This window comes from Engystomops pustulosus, chromosome 4, assembly GCF_040894005.1.
Source record: "Engystomops pustulosus chromosome 4, aEngPut4.maternal, whole genome shotgun sequence".
In the NCBI taxonomy this organism is placed as follows: Eukaryota; Metazoa; Chordata; class Amphibia; order Anura; family Leptodactylidae; genus Engystomops; species Engystomops pustulosus.
This window is the reverse complement of record NC_092414.1, coordinates 213,696,288-213,723,653: the sequence shown is the minus strand read 5'-3', so window position 1 is coordinate 213,723,653 and position 27,366 is coordinate 213,696,288. Positions and strand designations below refer to the sequence as shown.

Sequence of the window (27,366 nt, the reverse complement as noted above, 5' to 3'; positions counted from 1 at the left end):
TGATGTCTCCTAATCCCGTCACACCGTCCTCTCCTGCCGCCTGGCATCTTGGGTGCAGATGGTACGTTCAGGTCCGAGCTTCTAATCTGATCTTTAGTAAAGTGTCTTACAACATGAGGCGAGTAATTAAAACTTATAGTCATCAGGCTGCGGGACTAAAAACAAAACTTATCAAATCAAGCAAAGAAAAGATGGGAACAGATTTAGGAGAAAGAAAATCTCTGGCAGAAGACGGGAGCTTGTGATGTAATCAGGAACCAAGGAAACCAGGTAACGATTGTGTAGTCAGGAACCTGGAGTTAATGGTGTCATCAGGAGCCTTGATTGTGTTATTACTAGCATGGAGTTGATGTAGTAAAGAACCTGGGACTTAGAGTGTGATCAGGAACCTGGAGTGGACGGTGAAGTAAGGAACCAGAAGCTTATGGTGTGATCAGGAACCTGGAGTTGATGTTGTAGTAAGGAACCAGAAGCGTTTGGTTTATTCAGGAACCATGTGCTATATTGTGTAATCAGGAACCAAGAATCTGTGGCAAAGTCAGGAACCAGAAGCTTATAGTGTGATCAGGAACCTGGAGTTGACGATGTAGTAAGGAACTAGAAGCTTATGGTGTGATCAGGAACCTGGAACCTGGAGTTGATGTTGTAGTATGGAACCAGAAGCTTATGGTGTGATCAAGAACCTGGAGTTGATGTTGTAGTAAGGAACCAGAAGCTTTTGGTTTATTCAGGAACCATGTGCTATATTGTGTAATCAGGAACCAAGAATCTGTGGCGTGGTCCGGAACCAGGAGCTTATAGTGTGATCAGGAACCTGGAGTTGACCTTGTAATAAGGAACCAGTGGCTTATAGTGTGATCAGGAACCTGGAGATGACCTTGTAGTAAGGAACCAGTGGCTTATAGTGTGATCAGGAACCTGGAGTTGATGGTGTTGTCATGAACGAGGAGTTAATGTTTTAGTAAGGAACCAATAACTTGTGTTGTAGACATGCACCAGAATTTCATGGTGTAGTCAGGCATCAGGAGACAAAGTGGTAGTCGGGGAGCAGGGGCTTATGGTGCATTCACCTATGATGAAGTGTCTAATGTACAAGTGTTCTAGTTGTCCAGGAAAACCAATCAGAGCTCAGCTTTTATTTCATGAACAGCTATGGGAAAAATGAAAGTTGAGCTCTAATTGGTTAACATTGGTAATTTGAACAGTTCTGCTCTCAAGAACCAGGACCTTGTGGTGTAGTCATGTAATAACGTAATCCCACTGCACTTCCAGTACACGATAGCTCTGCTCTTGGCTTCCTTAGGAGGCATAAAGCTTCACCGCTGACATCTGACCACCAGGCCTGGCTCTATAATCTCACATATCCAGCAGACACATAATCTTCTCTACACCACATAAACTCCGGAGATTAATAAGGGGCTCATTTAACTCTTTATATCCCATCAGGAGCACGTATTCAAAACAGGAGCCTGAAGAGGTTAATCTGATGGGTGCTCTCCAAAAGTATCTACCCTGGAGGTACAGGAAGCACAGAGGTCCTGCAATCTACTGAGATATCACTGGGGTTATGTAATGTACACAGCTCCCAGTCATAAGTTATATCCTTCTGAGATCACGGAGTCACAAGGAGGAGTCCGTCTGGAGTGGAGCCAATCATCTGTCCCAGATCCTCATGGAGAGAAGTTGCTTGGAATGTCTCCCCTTCTCGAGGACCTTGATACTGACCACTGATGGACACTGTGTAAGAATTCCTTCCACTTATGGTGGTGCTGCAAGGAGACAAAACCCTTCCTTCCAGGTCTCCTTACAGATCAAAGCTCATCATTCAGGTTTCTGATGGTCAAAGGACCATAAAGGGGGAATAGACCAAAGTGTTGGACCTCATAAAATAAAGTTTCTGAGAAGTGGAAAGTTGATGCAACTTTTTTAGGAAAAGTTAAAAATGTGACTGTCCACAGTTATTGAATAGAATGGGTTAAAACAAAGTCGGCAAAATCCTCACATGTAACGAGTTAAACTCCATGGCACATCTCCAAACGGAGGCGTAGCGGGAGACTCCTGGGCCTCGGCACAAGCGCTGTATACATAAATCCCATGAGGTCATGCTGCAGGACTGTACATTATTCACAAGAATTATAGTCACAGGTATTAGGATGTGACATTCCTGCCCAAACACGGGAAAGGGGGGGTAGGGCAGGTCCACTGAAGGCAAATGAGTCAAGTATGATTATAAGTTCTGCTCTACCAAGAGTAATCTCCCTGGTTGGGCAAGTTGAATGTTGGCCAAGTACCTCAGAAGCCAGTTATCTGGGGATCTTCCTTAAAAGACCACGGTACAATGCAATTTTGGGTGATCATCTCAAGTGCAAAAGTTGTCTATAGCACAACCCATACAATCGTGTAGAGCTTTGGCGATCAGGGGGGCAACACACACCCACATGCAGGAACCTACTGGACCTACTAGACAAAGAGCTACCAATCCTTTGGCTTAGGTTCCCCATCCTCAACATAACTTGGAAATTCCGAATCCACCCATGACTGCAAAGAAGAGAACATCAGGTGGGTTAAAATCAAACTCCTCCCGAGATATTATATTGTCAGAATTGGTGGGATCTACTGAGAGAAATGAAGAGTCTATGTATGGATTCTTGAAGGACCTGAGATGATGTTCTCAGCGCTGTGAGAAGGTTCGAGTAGGTTCTATAGGGGTTGTAGTGAACAACATCAGAATTGGTGGGATCTACTGAGAGAAATGTAGAGTCTATGTATGGATTCTTGAAGGACCTGAGATGATGTTCTCAACGCTGTGAGAAGGTTCAAGTAGGTTCCTTAGAGATTGTATCAAAGTGAACAACATCTGAGGTTGTCCGCCACCTTCCACATCATGTCTAGGAAGAAGATGAGCTCCTTAGGATGGAAATATTCGATGAAGGTCATAGATACCTCCAGAAGTCTTTTCAGAAGTGTGTACGACTCTACTTTTGTCTCTCTGCCATCTTTGCCTCAGGTTGAATAAGGAGTCAGGAAGTTTCCAGTGTCCAGGGCATGAGATTCCCCCCATGGAGACGGCACACTCTCCTCTTTCTCTAGTCCCTGGACCTCCCTCCTCTTCCTCCTCCTCCTCCTCCTGTCTTCTGGTGAATAACAGCAGGATCACTAAATAGCACTTTTGTTAGGAAAGAATTCTGAGGACAGATGGAGAAGTAAGAAGAGATGAAGAAAAGAGAAGGAGAGAGAAAGGAGGGGGAGACAAAATGAGAGGGCGCGAGGGTGGGGGCTCTCCAACAAGACACAGCGACCGGCAGAGGAAGAACTGAAGGGAGGAGAAGAAGAAGAAGAAGGTGGAAGAGAAGGATAGAGGAAAAAAAGCCGGAGAGAAGGGCAGAAAATTAGAGGAGCCGGGTGGAGAAAGCTCCGGAACAGCAGGGGAGGGAAAGCGAGAGAGAAAGTGAAGTCAACTATGAAGAGAAGAGACTAGGAGGGAGCTGACATCCAGGACAAGTGGAGAAGACAGAAAGTTCTGAGACAGCAGGGAGTCTATGAATGAAAGAGGAGAGGACAGAGGCCCCGGCACATTATCAGGGGTGAGCGAGAGGGACAAAGAACACAGATAAATGAGGAACAAAAGAAAGAGACACTTTATAAGAGAGGAGGGAGGGGGACGACAGACACCAAACCTATAAACCCAGGACACGAGACACCTCCAGCTCCACAACCAGACAGGTGAGTGCAACCTGAGCAATGACAGACACATAGACAGAGGTAGATAGATAGAAAGATAGGAGATAGATAGATAGATAGGAGATAGATAGATAGATAGATAGATAGATAGATAGATAGATAGATAGATAGATAGATAGGAGATAGATAGATAGATAGATAGATAGATATAGATAGATAGATAGATAGATAGATAGATAGATAGATAGATATAGATAGATAGGAGATAGATAGATAGATAGATAGATATAGATAGATAGGAGATAGATAGATAGAAGATAGATAGATATGAGATGGATAGATAGATAGATAGATAGATAGATAGATAGATAGATAGATAGATAGATAGATATGAGATAGATAGATAGATAGATAGATAGATAGATAGATATGAGATAGATAGATAGATAGATAGATAGATAGATAGATAGATAGATAGATAGATAGGAGATAGATAGATAGATAGATAGATAGATAGATAGATAGATAGATAGATAGGAGATAGATAGATCCATAGATAGATAGATAGATAGGAGATAGATAGATAGATAGATAGATAGATAGATAGGAGATAGATAGATAGATAGATAGATAGGAGATAGATAGATAGATAGATAGATAGATAGGAGATAGATAGATAGATAGATAGATTTGAGGTAGATAGATAAATAAATATTAACTTAATAATAGATATATACTTGACATAGATGTACATAGATATGAGCTATATGGATGGGGCTCTCTGTGTATCTATTTTTTAAGATGTGTTTTAGTGAATTGCTGGTGTATGTTATATCCCCTGCGCTGCACATGTGTATAGTATACAGCTCCTATAGTACAGTATACAGCTCCTATAGTACAGTATACAGCTCCTATAGTACAGTATACAGCTCCTATGGTATAGTATACAGCTCCTATGGTATATTACAGTATACAGCTCCTATAGCACAGTATACAGCTCCTATAGCACAGTATACTGCTCCCATGGTACAGTATAGTATACAGCTTCCATGGTACGGTATATATATATATATATATATATATATATATATATATGAGATACCCCTCATATTCTGGGCAGCACATGTGTTTCTGGTTGCACATCTGGCAGCAATCTTGCCTTGTGTGTAATTACCATGAGAGGGACAGGAGGGAGAGATCACAGGCCACGTGCCTGGAGGCCACCACATACTTCATCCTGGAGAGGAGGAATGTGGGGCCCAGTCAGTACCATCATCTTCTTATCTGCTTCTCACGGATTTACATTAGTTGCCCAACATATGAAAAAACATTTAGGGTTAACATGAAAAACTTTCCCTCCATGACTAGCAGCATGGACCCCTTGGGTGAGGACACCACCAAAGTGTACTAGGGGCTCATTGCTGTGTAGGGTGAGGGCACCACCACCATGGACTAGGAGCTCATTACTGTGTAGGGAGAGGGCACCACCACCAAAGTGTACTAGGGGCTCATTGCTGTGTAGGGTGAGGGCACCACCACCAAGGACTAGGGGCTCATTGCTGTGTAGGGTGAGGGCACCACCACCATGGACTAGGGGCTCATTGCTGTGTAGGGTGGGGGCACCACCACAGTGGACTAGGAGCTCATTGCTGTGTAGGGTGAGGGCACCACCACCATGGACTAGGAGCTCATTGCTGTGTAGGGTGGGGGCACCACCACAGTGGACTAGGAGCTCATTGCTGTGTATGGTGAGGGCACCACCATGGTGGACTAGGAGCTCATTGCTGTGTAGGGTGAGGGCACCACCACCATGGACTAGGAGCTCATTGCTGTGTAGGGTGAGGGCACCACCAAAGTGTACTAGGGGCTCATTGCTGTGTAGGGTGAGGGCACCACCACCAAGGACTAGGAGCTCATTGCTGTGTAGGGTGAGGGCACCACCACCATGGACTAGGGGCTCATTGCTGTGTAGGGTGAGGGCACCACCACCATGGACTAGGAGCTCATTGCTGTGTAGGGTGAGGGCACCACCAAAGTGGACTAGGAGCCCATTGTTGTGTAGGGTGAGGGCACCACCATGGTGGACTAGGAGCTCATTGCTGTGTAGGGTGAGGGCACCACCAAAGTGGACTAGGAGCTCATTGTTGTGTAGGGTGAGGGCACCACCACAGTGGACTAGGTGCTCATTGCTGTGTAGGGTGAGGGCACCACCACCATGGAATCGGAGCTCATTGCTGTGTAGGGTGAGGGCACCACCACCATGGACTAGGAGCTCATTGCTGTGTAGGGTGAGGGCACCACCACCATGTACTAGGAGCTCATTGCTGTGTAGGGTGAGGGCACCACCACCATGGACTAGGAGCTCATTGCTGTGTAGGGTGAGGGCACCACCACCATGGACTAGGAGCTCATTGCTGTGTAGGGTGAGGGCACCACCATGGTGGACAAGGAGCTCATTGCTGTGTAGGGTGAGGGCACCACCAAAGTGGACTAGGAGTTCATTGCTGTGTAGGGTGAGGGCACCACCATCATGGACTAGGAGCTCATTGCTGTGTAGGGTGAGGGCACCACCACTGTGGACTAGGAGCTCATTGCTGTGTAGGGTGAGGGCACCACCACCATGGACTAGGGGCTCATTGCTGTGTAGGGTGAGGGCACCACCACCATGGACTAGGAGCTCATTGCTGTGTAGGGAGAGGGCACCACCACCATGGACTAGGGGCTCATTGCTGTGTAGGGTGAGGGCACCACCACTGTGGACTAGGAGCTCATTGCTGTGTAGGGTGAGGGCACCACCACCATGGACTAGGGGCTCATTGCTGTGTAGGGAGAGGGCACCACCACCATGGACTAGGGGCTCATTGCTGTGTAGGGTGAGAGCACCACCACCATGGACTAGGAGCTCATTGCTGTGTAGGGTGAGGGCACCACCACCATGGACTAGGGGCTCATTACTGTGTAGGGTGAGGGCACCACCACCATGGACTAGAAGCTCATTGCTGTGTAGGGTGAGGGCACCACCTCAGTGGACTAGGAGCTCATTGCTGTGTAGGGTGAGAAAATTCCCTTCCAGGGTTTGTTTCTCCCGTACAATCAGTGATTTGTGTACTCGCCCCGTGTTGGGTAATCTAATGTCTCCACAAGTGGCACTTATAGAAGGTGCGTCCAGTACAACACCACTCATCCAGTACAACACCACTCGTCCTGGAGGCAGAGCTTCTTAATTGTTGTCCTCCTGCCTCGTTACCAAAGTCATCGAAGACAAGGACCCTCGAGACCGGGACAAGGGACTGTTCTTCAGTACATTGGATGTAGCGTGGCCGGGGGTGGGGGGTAATAGGGGGTGGTTATAAGATATGGTGCAATCCGCCGCACACTGTATGTCCCTCTGTAATTAAACTTGTCAATGAGTAACCGGCTCCATCCTTAGTCACCTCGTTAAAAGTAGCGTCCGCCCCTCCCGGACTCTCATCGGTCCGAAAGTCCTGGACTCACATCCCTTCCCACCTCCTCACAGATGGACACTTGGAGCCGTTCCCTCTGACCTCTAAATATTATCTCATCTGCTTGGGGGGAAGTTTACTTAAAAATAAGTCCAAAATTTGCAGCTGGTCCAAGTGGAGTTGCAAAAGTGGGAATAGGAGGAGGTGCGAGGACACACAGCATGGAGGCAGAAGAGGAGGTGGAGGTAAGAGAGCGAGGGACCAGACTAAGGTTCATATTTGCATCCAAATTCTACTTGCTGTCAATGAATTTGGACCAGTAACCTGTACAGACCTAGGTCAGGTCTAGGCAATCTTTACCTTCCTGTGCATAAGATTTAGTCGCTAGACTAGTGAGGATTAACACCATTCCTGCCCATTATCTGATGTATATTCTGCAATGTTTAGCAGTTTTATCCTCTGCAGGCTCTATAGGTATGCTATGAGGTCTCCCATACACTGCGCACAGAAAAAAACCTGCTCCGTACTAACCTGATGTGACTAAAGCACTTTGGTGAGACAGAAACTTACTGTTAGCTCCAGAAGCCTCTGTCTGTGCCTGTGTCTTCTTCCTTCTTTCAATCCGCAGGATTACATAGGAAATAACAGAGAAATTCTGACCTGTACTGATGGGAATAAAGCACTTGGGGTATAAGAGTAAACTTCCTTTGTATGTGCCTGTTTCTCTTCTCTATCACTATATCCTTCAGGACATTATAGAGCTGCAATTCCCTCTAGTAATGTAAATAAAGCAACTAGGGTGAGATAGAAACCTACTATTAGCTCCAGTAGTCTGTGCCTCCCCGTGACCTGTACTGATCTGTATAAAGCACTTGGGGTAAAATAGTTAAATTTCTCCTCTCCTCCATGATTCAGAAGCATCAGCAGGGTCATATAGGACATAATAAAGAAATAATGACCTGTACTGATGTGGGTAAAGCACTTAGGGTAAAATAGTAAACTTCTGTATAATCTCCAGCAACCTCTTTCTGTGCATGTTTATTTCCTCTCTCACTCTGCAGGATCCTTTGGGACACTATATAGCTGCACTTGCCTGTAGTAATGGTAATAAAGCACCTAGGGTGAGATAGAAACCTACTATTAGCTCCAACAGCCTTTGTCTTTGAATCTATTTTATCAGTGATCAGGAGGATGATACTGGATAATAAAGAGAAGTACTGACCTCTACTGATGTGAATACAGCACCTAGGGTGAGACAGAAACTTACTATCACCTCCAGAAGCCTCTTTCTATGCATGAGTCTCATCTCTGTAAGTAAATAGCTGCTGCAGAATTATATAGGAAATAAATAACTGTACTAACTGGAATAAAGCACTTGGGGTAAAATAGTAGACTTCGCCTGTGCCTGTTTCTCTTCCCCATCACTATATCCTACAGGACATTATAAAGCTGAACTTACCTGTATTGATGGTATTAAAGCACTAGGGGTGACATAGAAACTTACTATTAACTTCAACAGCTGTCTCCTTTGTCTATGAATCTATTATATCACTTAGAAGCATTAGCAGGATAATACTGGATATTATGGAGAAGTATTGACCTGTTCTGATGTGAATAAAGCACATGGGGTGAGACAGCAGTCTCTTCCTATGTCTCTAACTCTTTTTATGGCTCATAACCGTTAGCAGGATGATTATGGATATTATAGAGTAGGACTGAGCTGTGGTACTGGGAATAAAGCACTTGGGGTTATATAGAAACTTCTTTTTAGCTCCAGAACTCTCTGTCTGTGTCTCTCCTCTCACTCAGCTCCTGCAGACCTCTCCTCTGCAGAGACTTCTATTTAATACACAGGAACGGTTTGATTCACTGACAGCAAGCAGAGATGCTAAAGAGGAACTAAGCAGATATTATAATAGGAAGTTGTAAAACTGTTATGGTGCCACGATTCAGGGTGATCCTGTAACGGCCTCACGTTACCTTCTTTTCTGTTCCCCTACAGGAGGATGAGGCTGAGTCACTTCTGCAGAATACAAATCCTGGGCTTTGGCCTTATACTTCTCATGGCCATCGGATTTACTATTCAGATTCTTGGAATCCACTTCCCAAAAAAGTGAGTCCATCGCTTGTTGTGTGTTCTGTCATTCCATTAAAGGGGCTAGAAATAGCGCCACTCCTGTCCCTGGGCAGAACCTGCAGCTCGGTCACTTGTTTGGGTTCTCGTCTACGTCTTTGATGTTTTGGACCAGCTGCTGCTCCTCATGGATCTCACTTCTCATGGAGGAGACGACCCCATGGGACCAAGTCTTCCCAGGCTTCCCGGGATTGAAATACTTCCTAAATGTTTGGCATTCAGATCCGTCGGGGAGAAATGTTCCTAAACAGTCGAGCAAAACATTCACATGAGCGGTGGGAATAGTCTATTATTTATGTATCCAGCTATATCCCACCGGCAGTCTGGGACCCACCACCTTCTCCTCTGTGGTACGTGACTGTCTACATTGTACTGGAAAACGCTCTCATGGGAGACAGGGGGGAGACAGAGACATAGGATATAGGAGGGCACCCGGACATAGGATGGGGGGGATATAGGAAGGCAGCCGGGACATAGGAGGGCAGCCGGGACATAGGATGGGGGGACATAGGAGGGCAGCTGGGACATAGGAGGCCACCCGGGACATAGGATGGGGGGCCATAGGAGGGCAGGCGGGACATAGGATGGGGAGATATAGGAGGGCAGCCGGGACATAGGATGGGGGACATAGGAGGGCAGCCAGGACATAGGATGGGGGGATATAGGAGGGCAGCCGTGACATAGGATGGGGGACATAGGAGGGCAGCCGGGACATAGGATGGGGGATATAGGAGGGTAGCCGGGACATAGGATGGGGGATATAGGAGGGCAGCCGGGACATAGGATGGGGGACATAGGAGGGCAGTTGGGACATAGGATGGGGACATAGGAGGGCAGCCGGGACATAGGATGGGGGGATATAGGAGGGCAGCCGGGACATAGGATGGGGGATATAGGAGGGTAGCCGGGACATAGGATGGGGGGATATAGGAGGGCAGCCGGGACATAGGATGGGGGATATAGGAGGACACCCGGGACATAGGATGGGGGGATATAGGAAGGGAGCTGGAACATAGGATGGGGGGACATAGGAGGGCTGCTGGGACATAGGATGGGGGGCCATAGGAGGGCAGCTGGGACATAGGATGGGGGGCCATAGGAGGCCACCCGGGACATAGGATGGGGGACATAGGAGGGCAGGCGGGACATAGGATGGGGGGATATAGGAGGGCAGCCGGGACATAGGATGGGGGACATAGGAGGGCAGCCGGGACATAGGATGGGGGATATAGGAGGGCAGCCGGGACATAGAATGGGGGATATAGGAGGGCAGCCGGGGCAGAGGATGGGGGGAAATAGGAGGGCAGCCGGGACATAGGATGGGGGGACATAGGAGGGCAGCCGGGACATAGGATGGGGGGGATATAGGAAGGCAGCGGGACATAGGATGGGGGGATATAGGAGGGCAGTTGGGACATAGGATGGGGGACATAGGAGGGCAGCCGGGATATAGGATGGGGGATATAGGAGGGCAGCCGGGACATAGGATGGGGGACATAGGAGGGCAGCTGGGACATAGGATGGGGGATATAGGAGGGCAGCCGGGACATAGGATGGGGGGGATATAGGAAGGCAGCTGGCACATAGGATGGGGGGACATAGGAGGGCAGCTGGGACATAGGATGGGGGGCCATAGGAGGGCAGCTGGGACATAGGATGGGGGGCCATAGGAGGCCACCCGGGACATAGGATGGGGGACATAGGAGGGCAGGCGGGACATAGGATGGGGGGATATAGGAGGGCAGCCGGGACATAGGATGGGTGACATAGGAGGGCAGCCGGGACATAGGATGGGGGATATAGGAGGGCAGCCGGGACATAGAATGGGGGGATATAGGAGGGCAGCCGGGGCATAGGATGGGGGGAAATAGGAGGGCAGCCGGGACATAGGATGGGGGGACATAGGAGGGCAGCCGGGACATAGGATGGGGGGGATATAGGAAGGCAGCGGGACATAGGATGGGGGGATATAGGAGGGCAGTTGGGACATAGGATGGGGGACATAGGAGGGCAACCGGGACATAGGATGGGGGATATAGGAGGGCAACCGGGACATAGGATGGGGGACATAGGAGGGCAGGCGGGACATAGGATGGGGGATATAGGAGGGCAGCCGGGACATAGGATGGGTGACATAGGAGGGCAGCCGGGACATAGGATGGGGGATATAGGAGGGCAGCCGGGACATAGAATGGGGGGATATAGGAGGGCAGCCGGGGCATAGGATGGGGGGAAATAGGAGGGCAGCCGGGACATAGGATGGGGGGACATAGGAGGGCAGCCGGGACATAGGATGGGGGGGATATAGGAAGGCAGCGGGACATAGGATGGGGGGATATAGGAGGGCAGTTGGGACATAGGATGGGGGACATAGGAGGGCAACCGGGACATAGGATGGGGGATATAGGAGGCCACCCGGGACATAGGATGGGGGGACATAGGAGGGCAGCCGGGACATAGGATGAGGGATATAAAAGGCCATCCGGGACATAGGATGGGGGGATATAGGAGGGCAGCCGGGACATAGGATGGGGGGATATAGGAGGGCACCCGGGACATAGGATGGGGGGATATAGGAGGGCACCCGGGACATAGGATGGGGGGATATAGGAGATCAGCCGGGACATAGGATGGGGGGTATATGAGGGCAGCCGGGACATAGGATGGGGGGATATAGGAGGGCACCCGGGACATAGGAGGGGGGATATAGGAAGGCAGCGGGACCTAGGATGGGGGGCTATAGGAGGCCACCCGGGACATAGGATGGGGGGATATAGGAGGGCAACCGGGACACAGGATGGGGGGATATAGGAGGGCAGCCGGGACATAGGATGGGGGGGTATAGGAGGCCACCCGGGACATAGGATGGGGGGATATAGGAGGGCAGCCGGGACATAGGATGGGGGGATATAGGAGGGCACCTGGGACATAGGAGGGGGGATATAGGAGGGTAGCCGGGACATAGGATGGGGATATATAGGAGGGCATCCGGGACACAGGATGGGGGGATATAGGAGGGCAGCTGGGACATAGGATGGGGGGACATAGGAGGGCATCCGGGACATAGGATGGGGGGACATAGGAGGGCATCCGGGACATAGGATGGGGGGGCATAGGAGGGCATCCGGGACATAGGATGGGGGGATATAGGAGGGCATCCGGGACATAGGACATGAGTGAGATCGGATGCCTCAAGGTGGGATAAGACAACCAGTATCAGCCAGTGGATGTGGGTTACATAGTTGGGGGGCTCTTCCTTCATACATTGCATCATTCATCTATAACTAATCCTATTATACTCCACAGCTGCACTCACTATTCTGTAGCCTCACAGCTTATAAATCCTGACTTTCTCTGCTTGTTCGGTGTCTGCACACAGATAACTCCTGTCTCTTACATTAGAGCCATAGACATAATTTACAAACTCTGTAACAGAGACCTAATTAATCATCCAACATTTGTAGTATTGGACTCCTCCTGTAAGACCCAGGTGCCAATACAAAGTTTGCATGGACAATAGTATTGGGTTAGGAGCACCTTGGATCCTGCAGCGCCTGAGGGACACCAAGACATTACATTCCTGAAGGTAGACCTTCACTAGACCCTTGCAATATGATATCTTACAGGTGCAATCTCACACAAAGTTGATTTACTTAAAGTGAAACTGTCACCAGGAATGTCTACAGCTGCCCCTCTCCGGGGACTAACCACACACTGCTGGCAGGGAGCCAGGTAATGTGAAATAAACTTTTATAAACTACTGAAATGATTCAGAATGCTGACGAAGGCATATTTAGAATCAGCATAGCCCAGGATATTGGAACCAGTCACTAGCTACAAATGACATTCCTGGTGACAGGTTCACTTTAAGTATATCAACTTAGTGCAAGGGTCTAGTGAGGAGTCTAGTGAAGATCTTCCTTCAGGAATGTTATGTCTTAGTGTCCCTCAGGTGGTGTCCCAAGGTGCTCATACACCTATGGTTTAACCCAATACTATTGTCTATGCAAATTTTGCAAAATTGGAACCTGTCACCAGTGAAAAATGATAATCAGGTTCCTTGATTAGTGGTGGCCCGACACATGCCCCTTCATTGATCAACAACATGGAGCCTGAATGTGGAGTCAACTCTGTATCCTGTCCTTCTGATTACAGGGCGCAAACTGATGTTCGGGGTGGGGACAAGTATTAAATGTCCTATCCAGGAGATACTAAATCCTGGAACAAATATTTGTATCACCTCCTTCTGTAACCTCTACATCCATTTATCTTCAGGTCTCACCAGATATCTCCCCCACGCCTTGTGACGGAGGAGCCTTCCCAGCGAAGATGCCAACCTAAGCGGCACATCATGTTCCTGAAGACACACAAGACGGCCGGGAGCACCATCCTCAACCTCCTGCATCGCTACGGGGACCACAACCACTTATATTTTGCGCTTCCTTACAAATATCAGTTCAACTATCCAAACTCTTTCCACGCTCATAGAGTGAAGGGATACAACGCCTCCTCCCGGCCGCACTACGACATCATGTGCCATCATATGCGCTTCAACTATGCCGAGGTAATACCCGAGTCTTGTTAGAATTCTACAGTTATAGAATTCATGGTGGAAGCTGTTTTTGGTAAACAAAAAAAAAATAAAAAAAATTTACATTACTACATGTATACCTGGCTTTAGGTGCAGCATACTGGCATCACAATCCATGCTCGTTTGAAGGGTTCCAATTGGGCAATTTCTATTTCCAGACAAATTATCATTCATCTACAGGAAAGGGGATAAGTTGTAGGTCTTCGGACAACCGGTAATTAGGGAATTCCTTCCTAACGAGGCAGCGGTGGTGGGCAGGAGGCTGATCTTAGTTTCTATGGGACAGTCATAGATTACTGATGGACCACCCTTCAGAAGAGGAATTTGTATTAGTATAACATGCCAGGACTAGTTTTCCTAAAGCTGGACATACACGTAATCTGAGTTCCTGACCACCAGTGTCACATGCCCTCAGGAGGTAGGTGATACATCTGGTACTTCTTATCTCCACCTCCAGATCAGAAGGATAACATCAGGTCAGGGTCAATCATCTGTTTGAGCTCCATAAGGTTTGTCGTAACATGCGTCTTATCCAGACTCTGGATCGGAAGGTGTCGGGGTCAACTACGTGACTGGTTAGAGAAAGGTTTCCTTCTTCGGACCCTTCCTATCTGCTTCAGTTATCACGAAAGACAAGATTATTTAAATGCATCCCGGTTTTGGAATTTTTGGAAAAATGGCTTCTATAAAATTTCCATCTGAATTATTCGGCATTTTCAGTCCATTTCTTGATTTTTATCGGACATTTAATGTCAAACCCGTCTTCCAATCACAGAGTTCAGAGACCTTTTGGTGCAACGGTAGCGCGCCTGACTCCAGATCAGAAGGTTGTGAGTTCAAATCACGTTGGGGTCAGTGTCACATGTGCTCCCATGACCCATTTCTCGGGGCGTGGGCTCACCCGTGGCACCCCCTCTGTTTGCAAGCGCGGCATCCGTGTCCCTTACCTGTCCCCGTTCCCAATCCTCTGCCCATGCGTCGGCTGCAGAAGATTTAAAGGCGTTAATTGGCGCTGGCCATTTCCTAGAATTCCTTATAAACCTGCTTCTCCCTGCACACCCTGCTGGATCTTCATGCCTTAGAGAAAGCTTTGTCTCATTCCCTGTGCTCTTTTTGTGATTTCCCGTTGTGACCCTCGGTTCCATTCCTGACTACACTCCTCTGCTGCCTGCCTTGACCTGTTGCTACATCCCTGACTCTGATCCCGTGCTGCATGTCCTGACCTCCTGCCTGTCCCTGACTACAATTCTGCTCAACGTCTCTGTGCCTTGTTTCGGATGCCACCGTGGACAAAGTCGCACCTGTGGAATAACCTGGTGGTACCACGCCGCAGCAAGTCCAACCCACTGGCTCTGGTGAAAACTAGGTACCGCTTAGACTCCGGTCCGAGGTGTCGGCATACGTCATCGTCCGCGGTGGTCCTGTGGGTCCACCACCCTTGAAGCCAAATGTCAGTTGACATTTTGCTCATTGTGTCGATAATACAACATGGTCTTTTGAGCCGCTCCCATTCCATCATGGAAATTATGGTCTACGATCCTTAGTTATTCCTTCCTTTTTGAAACTAGCGAGAAACAAAGTGGCAAATTTGGTTGCCTTTAAATTTTCAGTTTTTTCCTTTATGAAATTGTCGATGCATTGAATAAAGATTTGTATTAATCATTTAGAATTACAAATGACCAACTTGGCATCATAGACTGAGAAAAGCCTGCCTGGCCAAAGACCTCGTGGCGCAACGGTAGCGCGTCTGACTCCAGATCAGAAGGTTGCGTGTTCAAATCACGTCGGGGTCAGTTGACATTTTGCTCATTGTGTCGATAATACAACATTGTCTTTTGAGCCGCTCCCATTCCATCATGGAAATTATGGTCTACGATCCTTAGTTATTCCTTCCTTTTTGTTTTTAGGAAACTCATAGATTTAGTCAAATGTTTCAAAGTTATAAAACGAGGGTCTCTATTGTTAGGACAGACATGATAATTCCATCTCTACCACGACCGGTGATAACCAGCCTGCCCGCTCCCGCACATTACTCATCTCCTGGTATCAGATATTGTGGAGGATCTCTTCTTTCTTATCTTCCTGCATTCCTTCTGTTTGATTCTATACTTTTTGCTTTACAAGCAGCAGACTGGCATTTCAGGCATGGCCTGGTCTTTGATCTTCAGCCTCCCCTTTATAGTTGTTCACATTTTCACAAACATAGTAATTATTTCCATAATACAACTCATTATTGAACTGAAGTATCTACCAAAACCAGGAGGAAACTGAAGGGCAAACCTATCATTATAATAATCTACTTAGTAGCAAATGTCTTATATGGAGAAGCTTTAAAGTCTACCTAACCATTCAAGATAAGTTATTGTTATTGTACTAGCCCCGCCAGCCTGTATTTGTTCCTACTTCTCTTTTACTGGGCCCTCTCAATCCCACTCCATAGACTTTAATGGAGAGCTGTAATTTGATCGCTCTGTAAGCTGACAGTGTGAGATTTCATAGTAAGTGTCACATTAGCAGTGTAGGGGATTGGGAAGAAGCGTGTAAATCAAAGTCCAATTTATCCTTCAGGCTTTGCATGCTGCAGACTGGCATTGAAGAAATCTGCATTATATAATTTGCATTATTTCTTATGAAACCTTACTATAGCTTCTTCACAGATCAAACCGATGATGATCCTACAGCACTATACCATACAATAGTACTTTATTCATCCCTTGGGTGGAAATAGTTGTGTTCATAGAGTTGCGGCAGTTGTTATACACAGAGTCAGGCTTAACGTTACAGTTACATACATACACTACAAGAGACGCATTCTTACAGTTACAGGACAGCACAGGGTAACAAGACAATATTACATTATATAGGGTAAAACAATTACAGTATGAAATACAATACAGATAATTACAAATAGACACAGACATGGATAGGGGATGCTACAGAAGGGGTGGTGCTGCTGCCCCTCATGGTGATTGGGGTGTGACAGTGGTGTGCTGCTATTGGTTTGGCAGAAGAGACAGTGGGGGTCATTTACTAAGGGCCTGATTTGCGTTTTCCCGACATGTTACCCGAATATTTCCGATTTGCGCCGATTTTCCTTGTATTACCCCGGGATTTTGGGGCACGCAATCGGATTGTGACGCATCGGCGCCGGCATGCACGCGACGGAAATCGGGGGGCGTGGCCGAACGAAAACCCAACGGATTCGGAAAAACTGCTGCATTTAAAACAAAAAATCTGTCGCGGAGCTTGCACTTACCTTCACTCAGCCTGAGTCGGAGAACTCCAGCCCGTTCCGATGCTTTTCAGCGCAGCAGCGCCACCTGGTGGACGGCGGAGGAACTACCTTAATAAATCCCGGCCGGACCCGAATCCAGTGCAGAGAACGCGCCGATGGATCGCGAATGGATCGGGTAAGTAAATCTGCCCCACTGCCTGTAGCTTCAATGTTACCGAGCACCAGCGCTTACAGTTCCGGGTGCTGGCTACCGCTGTAGCCGTGGTGCAGCGTCCTCCTGACTTGCAATAAGACTCTGGTTGTGATAATTTACCTTTCGGGTGCTCCGATGACGCCATTAATGGTGCTCTTGGCTGCCACCTTCCAGTTCCGGCACTCTGTTGGTGCTGATGATCGGAAGGGTAGTGAAAGGGGTGACAGGCTGAGTGCCAAGCAGGTGCAGCAGGGCACGGGGTTGGGTGGGAGGAGCCGGGGCCGATGCACCGTCATCCACCTACGGTCCATTCTATTAAGTGCAACTGCAAATCCACCAGATTTCTATTAGATTTAGGCATATAGCACAACCATATATCTCAAACATTCCCTATTACACATTGCAATCGAACTATAACATAAATTTAAAATATGCAATTGTGTTGATTTACCCCCCAAAATATTCCAAATTAACTAGGAATATCTTTGTAGTACATTACATTCCCCATGAGGGTGTAACTACTACTGTAACAGATGCTATGGGGGCTGTGGACCAAGAGTATCCAGTACCAGGGATTGTTTATTGGTTCAGATCCAAGAGATAATATCCAGGACTCTTCACTGCAGGATCCTCTTCTCCTCGGGCCCTTCGCCAAACACAATGTAACTAAGTAACTAAATCCAAGGGCCTGGGGTCTGAATTTAAATGTATTTGTCTGGTCAAGGATCCCAATTGATGTCGTAGTGTAGTCTGGGGTCTGGATACATTTTTTGGGCACTGGATTCTTTTTGGATTTTCCTAAAGTCCAAATATAATAAAGAAGGTCTGAATGTATTTTAAGATCCTGAATTAATAATGTGGTTTAGTCTTGGGGATGTGGATTTTTAGGACTGAATCATTGTTGATTTGCTGTGGAGTTGATTCTAAGATTATATCAAGTGGATCTGGTCTGAATTTGTTTTTATAATTCTAGTTCAGGGTCTGGGGTCTAAATTCATCTTGGGCAACTAGATTCCTATTTAAGATTGACTCATCGTGGATTTACAGTGGAGTCGATTTTCTTAAATACGAATATAATAGATTCTAAAATATTAATATCAAACAAAATTAGGCTCAGGTTGTTCTGGGTTCTAAACAATTTTTGGAGCTCCATATAATTTTTTGGGGATTGACTTTGTGTTTGGATTTCCTATTTTCCCAGATCTTAACCCTTCATTTTCTTATTTATTTTACAGGTTCGGAAAGTGATGCCTCCAGACACTTTCTACTTCACCATTCTTCGGGACCCAGCCACCATGGCCGAGTCGTCTTTCTCCTATTTCCGCGCTGTGTCGTCGGCATTCAAGAAGGCACCTAACTTCAAGGCGTTTATCTCTCATCCAACGCGTTATTACCGTCAAGGGGAGAGGTCAAACCACTATGCCCGCAACCCATTATGGTTCGATTTTGGATTTAACTCTGATGCTCCATTTACGGAAATGTATGCAAACGCTGGGATCCGAGCTGTGAAGGACACGTTTCACTTGGTTCTCTTAGCTGAACACTTTGACGAATCCATGATCCTCCTGAAGGAGGAGTTGTGTTGGAACCTCGATGACGTAGTCACTTTCAAACTGAACAGTCGGGGGACATCCAGAACATTAGAACGTGGAGACATTGAGAGACTGAGGTCGTGGAATACTCTAGACTGGTATCTCTACTCTTACTTCAACCGAACGTTCTGGGATAAAGTGGAACATTTCGGGAGGGAAAAGATGGACATTGAAGTCAGAAAGTTGAAGGAGAGGAGACAGCACTTGGCCAAACTTTGTCTTGATGGTTCAGGACCTGTTGGGGCAGAACAAATTAAAGAAGAAGCCATTAAACCCTTCCAATTCGGTCAAGAGAAGATCCTAGGTTGGGCTGTCAGGAAAGATCTCCCTCCTGAGGTTCGGACACGTTGTGTTCGAATGGTAACTCCAGAACTACAGTATAAAGATCTCTTGGATGCTCGGCAATTTCCATTGGGGTTAAATAATAGTTCAGTGCTAGCAGCTACTTCCGGAAGATCTGTAGGTAGATAAGAGATGTGAAGGTTATTTGTGTTAGCAAAATTCAATGCACAAAGTTGACTATGTCTTCGCTTTAAACTGATGTGCCTGAATAATATATAAGAACCATGTCCTCGTGGTTAACACTACACCATTAGGCTCAAAAAGCACTTTATAGCCCTTGCACTTCCAACATGCCTTCTCCAAACCTGAGACTTGAAACTGGAGAAGATACTAGACGTCTAGCTACATAGTGTGATTGATAGGCTGTTAATCATGGCTACCTTACAGACTTTTTAGTACTGCCTGACTCAGCGCTACCTCTGAAACATTAAGAGTCTGGAGGGAATTGGCAATATCTTAAATATGACAAAGAAGCAGAATGATTGCCTTTCGAGTAAATGTGAACTTGCAACGGGAACCGGACAATCAAAAAGTCATAAACATCTAAGGGAAGCACCGTGACCGGTTTAGCTTGAATATTAGTGATACACTGCCCATGACTGCTACATTACTAGTTATATAGCACTGAGACCTCATCATTCCTTAGATAAAAAATACTGCGTTAATCTTGGGAGTTCTGGAAATCAAATGCTCTGGAAGTGTGGATATTGTATAAGATTGTTGTAGCCACATGTAGCCTCCTAAAAGGAGACAATGGGGCAGATTTACTTACCCGGTCCCGTCACGATCCCACGGTGCCTTGTCTGACGAGGATTCGGGTCCGGTGCGATTCACTAACATTGTGCGTCCAAGTTCCTTCCTGTGTCGCTTCTGCACCGAGGTCCGCCGGAGTTCACCATCTTCTTCCCGGTGCTTGATCTTGCGACACATTTCCTTTTTTAAATTCCGCAGTTTGTCCAAATCTGTTGGGTTGTCCGACGGCCACGCCTACCGATTTCTGTCGCGTGCAAGTCGGCACCGATGCGCCAAAATCCGATCGTGTGCGTCAAAATTCCGGGGTTATTAGGCGCAAAGCGGAAATATTCGGGAAACCTGACGAAAGTGCGGCGTTCAGACCCTTAGTAAACGAGCACCAATGAGTGGATGGGCGCTGGTAAATTCTGGCTCGGAGTCTACAGGCTTCTAAAAGATCATCATTTCATATGAAAAAATTAGATGCAGTTTCACCAATTGTGGCCAAATCGAACAACCCTACTTTGAGACGGTAGTTTCAGGATTGTCTACCCTACAAATATAGGACGTTGATAACCATAAAGTCCCCTACCAAAAGCAGGTGTGGATCAGTATGGATGAGACCATATCATGGAGACACATAAGGCTGCCTAGAAGATTTTTTAAATACAAAGTATTTGCCAATTTGGTTTTCGAAATGTTAAGAGATGCCCACACGCTCTTTCGGAAAAAAATTGAGGATCCTCATTTTTGAGTCCATAGGGTGATAAATTCTAGATTGCAATTGTCCGAAGCAAAACTTATGATAATTATGATCCAATGGACACCTTCGGTATCAGCATCTGTTCTATTGGTGGATTTATCGAGACCTCTACAGCTGGCCGAAAAATGCTGATAGACAGAGATGGAATAAGGTCTTTGATCTTGGAGAGAGACTGCTAGCGACTCTACGAGACTGCTCTTCAATGGCCTTCAATGCAGAGGAGCCTCTTCCAACTAGCTGGATCTACCCATAATGGCTTTTCTTCAGAGTATATTTTTTAGTTTTTTAAATGTTTTCTTATAATTTAAAAAAAAATATTTATAGACACAACATTTGTAGTTATTTTTTATGTTTTATATGTTTTTATGGGAAAACTGGAAACTTTTTCTGTACAGGGTTTAATGGAGAATGTCCATAAATAAAAACTCATGTTTGATCATGACAACCATCTTATGTTGGATCAGATTTATTCGGTAATGTCCCTCTCCCCATCATTCCAGGAGATTCATATTCCTCTGGTATCCTTCTCCTGGTTTCGATGTCGCCCACTGCTGAAGAAAGTAGTTTGCGAGAGCTGCCAAGTAAAGCTGGGGGATGGGAAGTGACAAGAGGGAAAAAATTCTGCCCTTCCAAAAGTTCTATACCCTGGATATCAGGGGCAGACAGACTGAGCCCGAAAAATGTTCAAAAACAGAGAGACAACAACATCCCAGCCTCCAGTCCTATTATACACAGAAGCTAAATATAACATTAGGAAATACTGAGGTAGAGGATTTGGAACTGTACTCAAATACTTGAGGTTTGGGGGGTGCGGAGCAGACTCTTTGTCTACAAGCCAGTAGTGAAGCACAGCAGGACACGCCTCTAATGATCCAAAAAGTCCGGGCTCAGCAGAAACCCAGACGTTGGATGTTTCATAAATAAGAATAGCTGTTCTGGGGGGTGGGGGAACTCACGTCGGGGGTCACAAGTTTTAAATGAGGAGGTGGTATCTAGATTTTCAGATACACAGTTGATTCTATGAGAACCGTTCCAATGTCCACATCATGCGGCGTCTTCCACTTAGGGGAATTTTCGAGGATGTTTCTTCAGTGGATTTCATGTTCTAGGAACTGTCTAGATGAAAATATTTAGAGAAAACGCAGAATATTATCATGGGGCCCCAATACTGAGGGTGTGCAAGAAAGAAGCTCCAAATACGGTGCGGGTCAGAGAATGCTCCCATAAAGTCTACAAGAGAATAACCCCAAATACAAAAGGTTTACCAGATAGTGCCCCCATACACATGGTCTACCAGACAGTGCCTCATAAACATGGTCTACCAGAGACAACCCCATACACAGGGTCTACCAGAGACAGCCCCATACACATGGTCTACCAGACAGTGCCTCATAAACATGGTCTACCAGAGACAGCCCCATACACATGGTCTACCAGACAGTGCCTCATAAACATGGTCTACCAGAGACAGCCCCATACACAGGGTCTACCAGACAGTGCCTCATAAACATGGTCTACCAGAGACAGCCCCATACACATGGTCTACCAGAGACAGCCCCATACACATGGTCTACCAGAGACAGCCCCATATACATGGTCTACCAGAGACAGCCCCATACACATGGTCTACCAGAGACAGCCCCATACACAGGGTCTACCAGACAGTGCCTCATAAACATGGTCTACCAGAGACAGCCCCATACACATGTCTACCAGAGACAGCCTCATAAACATGGTCTACCAGAGACAGCCCCATACACATGGTCTACCAGAGACAGCCCCATACACATGGTCTACCAGAGACAGACCCATACACAGGGTCTACCAGACAGTGCCTCATACACAGGGTCTACCAGAGACAGCCCCATACACAGGGTCTACCAGAGACAGCCCCATACACAGGGTCTACCAGAGACAGCCCATACACAGGGTCTACCAGAGACAGCCCCATACACAGGGTCTACCAGACAGTGCCTCATAAACATGGTCTACCAGAGACAGCCCCATACACAGGGTCTACCAGACAGTGCCTCATAAACATGGTCTACCAGAGACAGCCCCATACACATGGTCTACCAGACAGTGCCTCATAAACATGGTCTACCAGAGACAGCCCCATACACAGGGTCTACCAGACAGTGCCTCATAAACATGGTCTACCAGAGACAGCCCCATACACATGGTCTACCAGAGACAGCCCCATACACATGGTCTACCAGAGACAGCCCCATACACATGGTCTACCAGAGACAGCCCCATACACATGGTCTACCAGAGACAGCCCCATACACAGGGTCTACCAGACAGTGCCTCATAAACATGGTCTACCAGAGACAGCCCCATACACATGTCTACCAGAGACAGCCTCATAAACATGGTCTACCAGAGACAGCCCCATACACATGGTCTACCAGAGACAGCCCCATACACATGGTCTACCAGAGACAGACCCATACACAGGGTCTACCAGACAGTGCCTCATACACAGGGTCTACCAGAGACAGCCCCATACACAGGGTCTACCAGAGACAGCCCCATACACAGGGTCTACCAGAGACAGCCCATACACAGGGTCTACCAGAGACAGCCCCATACACATGGTCTACCAGAGACAGCCCCATACACAGGGTCTACCAGACAGTGCCTCATACACATGGTCTACCAGATAGTGCCCCCATACACCTGGTCTACCAGAAAGTGCCCCCATACACAGAGTCTACCAGAAAGAGTCCCATACACAGGATTTACTAGAGAGTAACCCGTACACATGGTCTACAAGAGAGTGTCCCCTTATACAAGGTCTATAAGTGAGTGCCCCATATACAGGGTCATAGAAATAATGCCCCCCACACAGTCTACCAGACAGTTCCCCTATATACATGGTCTAGCAGAGACAGCCTCATATACAGGGTCTACCAGAGAGAGTCCCATACACAGGGTCTACCAGAGGGTGCCACATACACAGAGTCTACCAGAGCCTACCCTATTCACATGGTCTACCAGAGAGGGCCCCACACACAGTGCTCCATACACAGGGTCTACAAGAGAGTGCCCCCATACAAAGGGTTTACCAGAGAGTGCCTCAAACATATGATCAACAAGGCAGTGCCCCATACACAGGGTCAAATAGAGAGTTCCCCATACACAGGGACAAACTCAACAGAAGGTCAACCAGAGAGTGTCCTACACAGAAGGGTCAACCAGAGATTGGCCCACACATAGTCTACCAGAGAGTGCTCCATACAGAGGGTCTATAAGAGAGAGTCCCCGATACACAGGGACAAACTCAACAGAAGGTCAACCAGAGAGTGTCCTACACAGAAGGGTCAACCAGAGATTGGCCCACACATAGTCTACCAAAGAATGCCCCATACAGATGGTCTATGAGAGACTGACCGATACTCAGGGTCTACCAAAGAATGCCCCATACAGAGGGTCTACCAAAGAGTGCCCCATACAGAGGTTCAACCAGAGAGTTCCCCATACACATGTTCAACCAGAGAGTTCCCCATACACATGTTCAACCAGAGAGTGCCGTATACACAGGTTCAACCAGAGAGTGCCCTATACACAGGTTCAACCAGAGAGTGCCCTATACACAGGTTCAACCAGAGAGTGCCGTATACACAGGTTCAACCAGAGAGTGCCCCATACACAGGTTCAACCAGAGAGTGCCCCATACACAGGTTCAACCAGAGAGTGCCCCATACACAGGTTCAACCAGAGAGTGCCCCATACACAGGTTCAACCAGAGAGTGCCCCATACATGGAGTTTGCTATAGAAAGACCCCATATACAAGAAGGAATGATGTGAGAGCGTCCAATCATCAGTAATGTCTACTCCCTTAAATTGTGGACATGTTTGCAGAGATTACATCACCTCCTGCAGAATCCTGGTGACCAGGACCATAACTAAAGACTCGCAGGCTCTAGGCTAAGAGTTTGGCTTGTGGCTCCCACATGAGTGTTCCTTAGGGCCATCTACAATTATTTTGGAAACAGAATATCAGCCATACAACAGCCCACAATGGGGGCTTGGATATAGTGGCTCAGCTCTATACAAGGTGACTGCCTTTATCACCAAAGCTCTTTGTCATAAATCTCAGTGCACAGAGTTAGGTGTAAGGATTTATGATGCTTAAATTACAAGACATCATAAGATATTATTAGGCTGTACAGAGGCTTGGGGACCTATGGCGTCCAGTTGAATTTGTGACAACTCTAGTGACCCCTGCAGTCCCAGAAATGTGCCCTTCTTGGGGGCAACAATTACCATAAATGATATTAGGGAATAAGATGGAAACACATTGAAGACTGTGAGAATGTTACCAGGTGTACGGTACTATACCAAAAAACATAAATCTTCCACATGGAGTGAAGACAGAGTGCCAGGACAGGTCAGCTGTACCCAATATGTACCCGCATGACTGAGCAGGATGATACAGCAGGACTGGGCACACATTCCTGTTGAGCAACGAGATGTGATACCTGTACCAGAACCACCCAGCATCTACACCGACTGCCATACAGTGTCCTATATACCCTGCACAGCTACAGACCTATATACAAACCTACATGGAAGGAACCGTTTTATAGTAGTTATATTCCTGTACATAGGGGGCAGTATTATAGTAGCTATATTCTTGTACATAGGGGGCAGTATTATAGTAGTTATATTCCTGTACATAGGGGGCAGTATTATAGTAGTTATATTCTTGTACATAGGGGGCAGTATTATAGTAGTTATATTCCTGTACATAGGGGGCAGTATTATAGTAGTTATATTCCTGTACATAGGGGGCAGTATTATAGTAGTTATATTCCTGTACATAGGGGGCAGTATTATAGTAGTTATATTCCTGTACATAGGGGGCAGTATTATAGTAGTTATATTCCTGTACATAGGGGCAGTATTATAGTAGTTATATTCTTGTACATAGGGGGCAGTATTATAGTAGTTATATTCTTGTACATAGGGGGCAGTATTGTAGTAGTTATATTCTTGTACATAGGGGGCAGTATTATAGTAGTTATATTCCTGTACATAGGGGGCAGTATTATAGTAGTTATATTCCTGTACATAGGGGGCAGTATTATAGTAGTTATATTCCTGTACATAGGGGGCAGTATTATAGTAGTTATATTCTTGTACATAGGGAGCAGTATTATAGTAGTTATATTCTTGTACATAGGGGGCAGTAGTATAGTAGTTATATTCCTGTACATAGGGGGCAGTATTATAGTAGTTATATTCTTATACATAGGGGGCAGTATTATAGTAGTTATATTCTTGTACATAGGGGGCAGTATTGTAGTAGTTATATTCTTGTACATAGGGGGCAGTATTATAGTAGTTATATTCTTATACATAGGGGGCAGTATTATAGTAGTTATATTCTTGTACATAGGGGGCAGTATTGTAGTAGTTATATTCTTGTACATAGGGGGCAGTATTATAGTAGTTATATTCCTGTACATAGGGGGCAGTATTATAGTAGTTATATTCCTGTACATAGGGGGCAGTATTATAGTAGTTATATTCCTGTACATAGGGGGCAGTATTATAGTAGTTATATTCTTGTACATAGGGAGCAGTATTATAGTAGTTATATTCTTGTACATAGGGGGCAGTAGTATAGTAGTTATATTCCTGTACATAGGGGGCAGTAGTATAGTAGTTATATTCTTGTACATAGGGGCAGTATTATAGTAGTTATATTCTTGTACATAGGGGCAGTATTATAGTAGTTATATTCTTGTACATAGGGAGCAGTATTATAGTAGTTAAATTCTTGTACATAGGGGGCAGTAGTATAGTAGTTATATTCTTGTACATAGGAGGCAGTATTATAGTAGTTATATTCTTGTACATAGGGGGCAGTATTATAGTAGTTATATTCCTGTACATAGGGGGCAGTATTATAGTAGTTATATTCCTGTACATAGGGGGCAGTATTATAGTAGTTATATTCCTGTACATAGGGGGCAGTATTATAGTAGTTATATTCCTGTACATAGGGGGCAGTATTATAGTAGTTATATTCTTGTACATAGGGAGCAGTATTATAGTAGTTATATTCTTGTACATAGGGGGCAGTATTATGTATGTGATGATTGGTGATATAATGAAACCCTCCCCCATACAGATAATTATTGCTCTCCGGCTGATGTTGCTGTTACATGTCAGGAGTAATAACTGTCTTGGAGAAATGTTTGTGGATGATCCCCCCGGGCGAGTTGTTTATCACAGTCACATGAGCGGAGGATGTGGAGAATTCCTCAGAACAAGTTTAGACATATAGAGAAATAAGACAGCAGTCTCCTAGGGAGGGGAGAGGGGTCCGTCCAGGGTGCTATCAGCAGCCCACCCTCTATAAATACTTACATATATTTACTGATACAGTATAAGATATATTCACTGATATAGTTCAGCAGAGACTGAGGAACTGTCATGAGCGGATCCTCCATACACAGCTGATGATTCGTAACAATGTACTATTCTAGCCAAACCCTGAAAATCTCCCATCTCTCTCCTGGACCCCAATGGTTTGGGTCAATGTAAACTGTTAAAGCAGCTGCTGTGTGTTACCAAAGGTCTTTCTAAGAGAGGGGAGAGAGAGCTTCTCCACACAGTCAGGACACAGAGGAAGGACTATCCAT

At 46.4% G+C, this 27,366-nt stretch overlaps 1 protein-coding gene, 1 long non-coding RNA gene and 1 other non-coding gene across 5 annotated transcripts in view; 2 read left to right on the top strand and 1 right to left on the bottom strand.

The window, feature by feature from the left end:
* Positions 1-338: 338 nt before the first annotated feature.
* Positions 339-21,125, top strand: GAL3ST4 (galactose-3-O-sulfotransferase 4). 3 transcript variants are annotated; one of them, XM_072149863.1, is made up of 5 exons: positions 339-406; positions 1,447-3,723; positions 9,127-9,237; positions 13,534-13,822; positions 18,513-21,125. In XM_072149863.1, exons 3-5 carry the CDS (start codon positions 9,131-9,133, stop codon positions 19,338-19,340), a joined length of 1,224 nt encoding a protein of 407 aa, XP_072005964.1. In that variant the 5' UTR covers positions 339-406; positions 1,447-3,723; positions 9,127-9,130; the 3' UTR covers positions 19,341-21,125. The 3 variants fall into 3 exon arrangements, with proteins under 3 accessions (XP_072005964.1, XP_072005965.1, XP_072005966.1); XM_072149864.1 differs by lacking the exons at positions 339-406; positions 1,447-3,723 and adding an exon at positions 7,138-7,369; XM_072149865.1 differs by lacking the exons at positions 339-406; positions 1,447-3,723; positions 9,127-9,237 and adding an exon at positions 9,495-9,608.
* On the top strand, positions 15,571-15,642 carry TRNAW-CCA (transfer RNA tryptophan (anticodon CCA)). Its single transcript has one exon. It is a non-coding gene; the product is annotated as a tRNA-Trp (tRNA).
* LOC140128285 (uncharacterized) overlaps positions 19,036-27,366 on the bottom strand; it is a 17,109-nt gene continuing 8,778 nt past the window's right edge. The window contains exon 2 of the long non-coding RNA XR_011855133.1: positions 19,036-19,326. This is a non-coding gene — a long non-coding RNA (uncharacterized lncRNA). The remainder of the gene's footprint in view (positions 19,327-27,366) is intronic.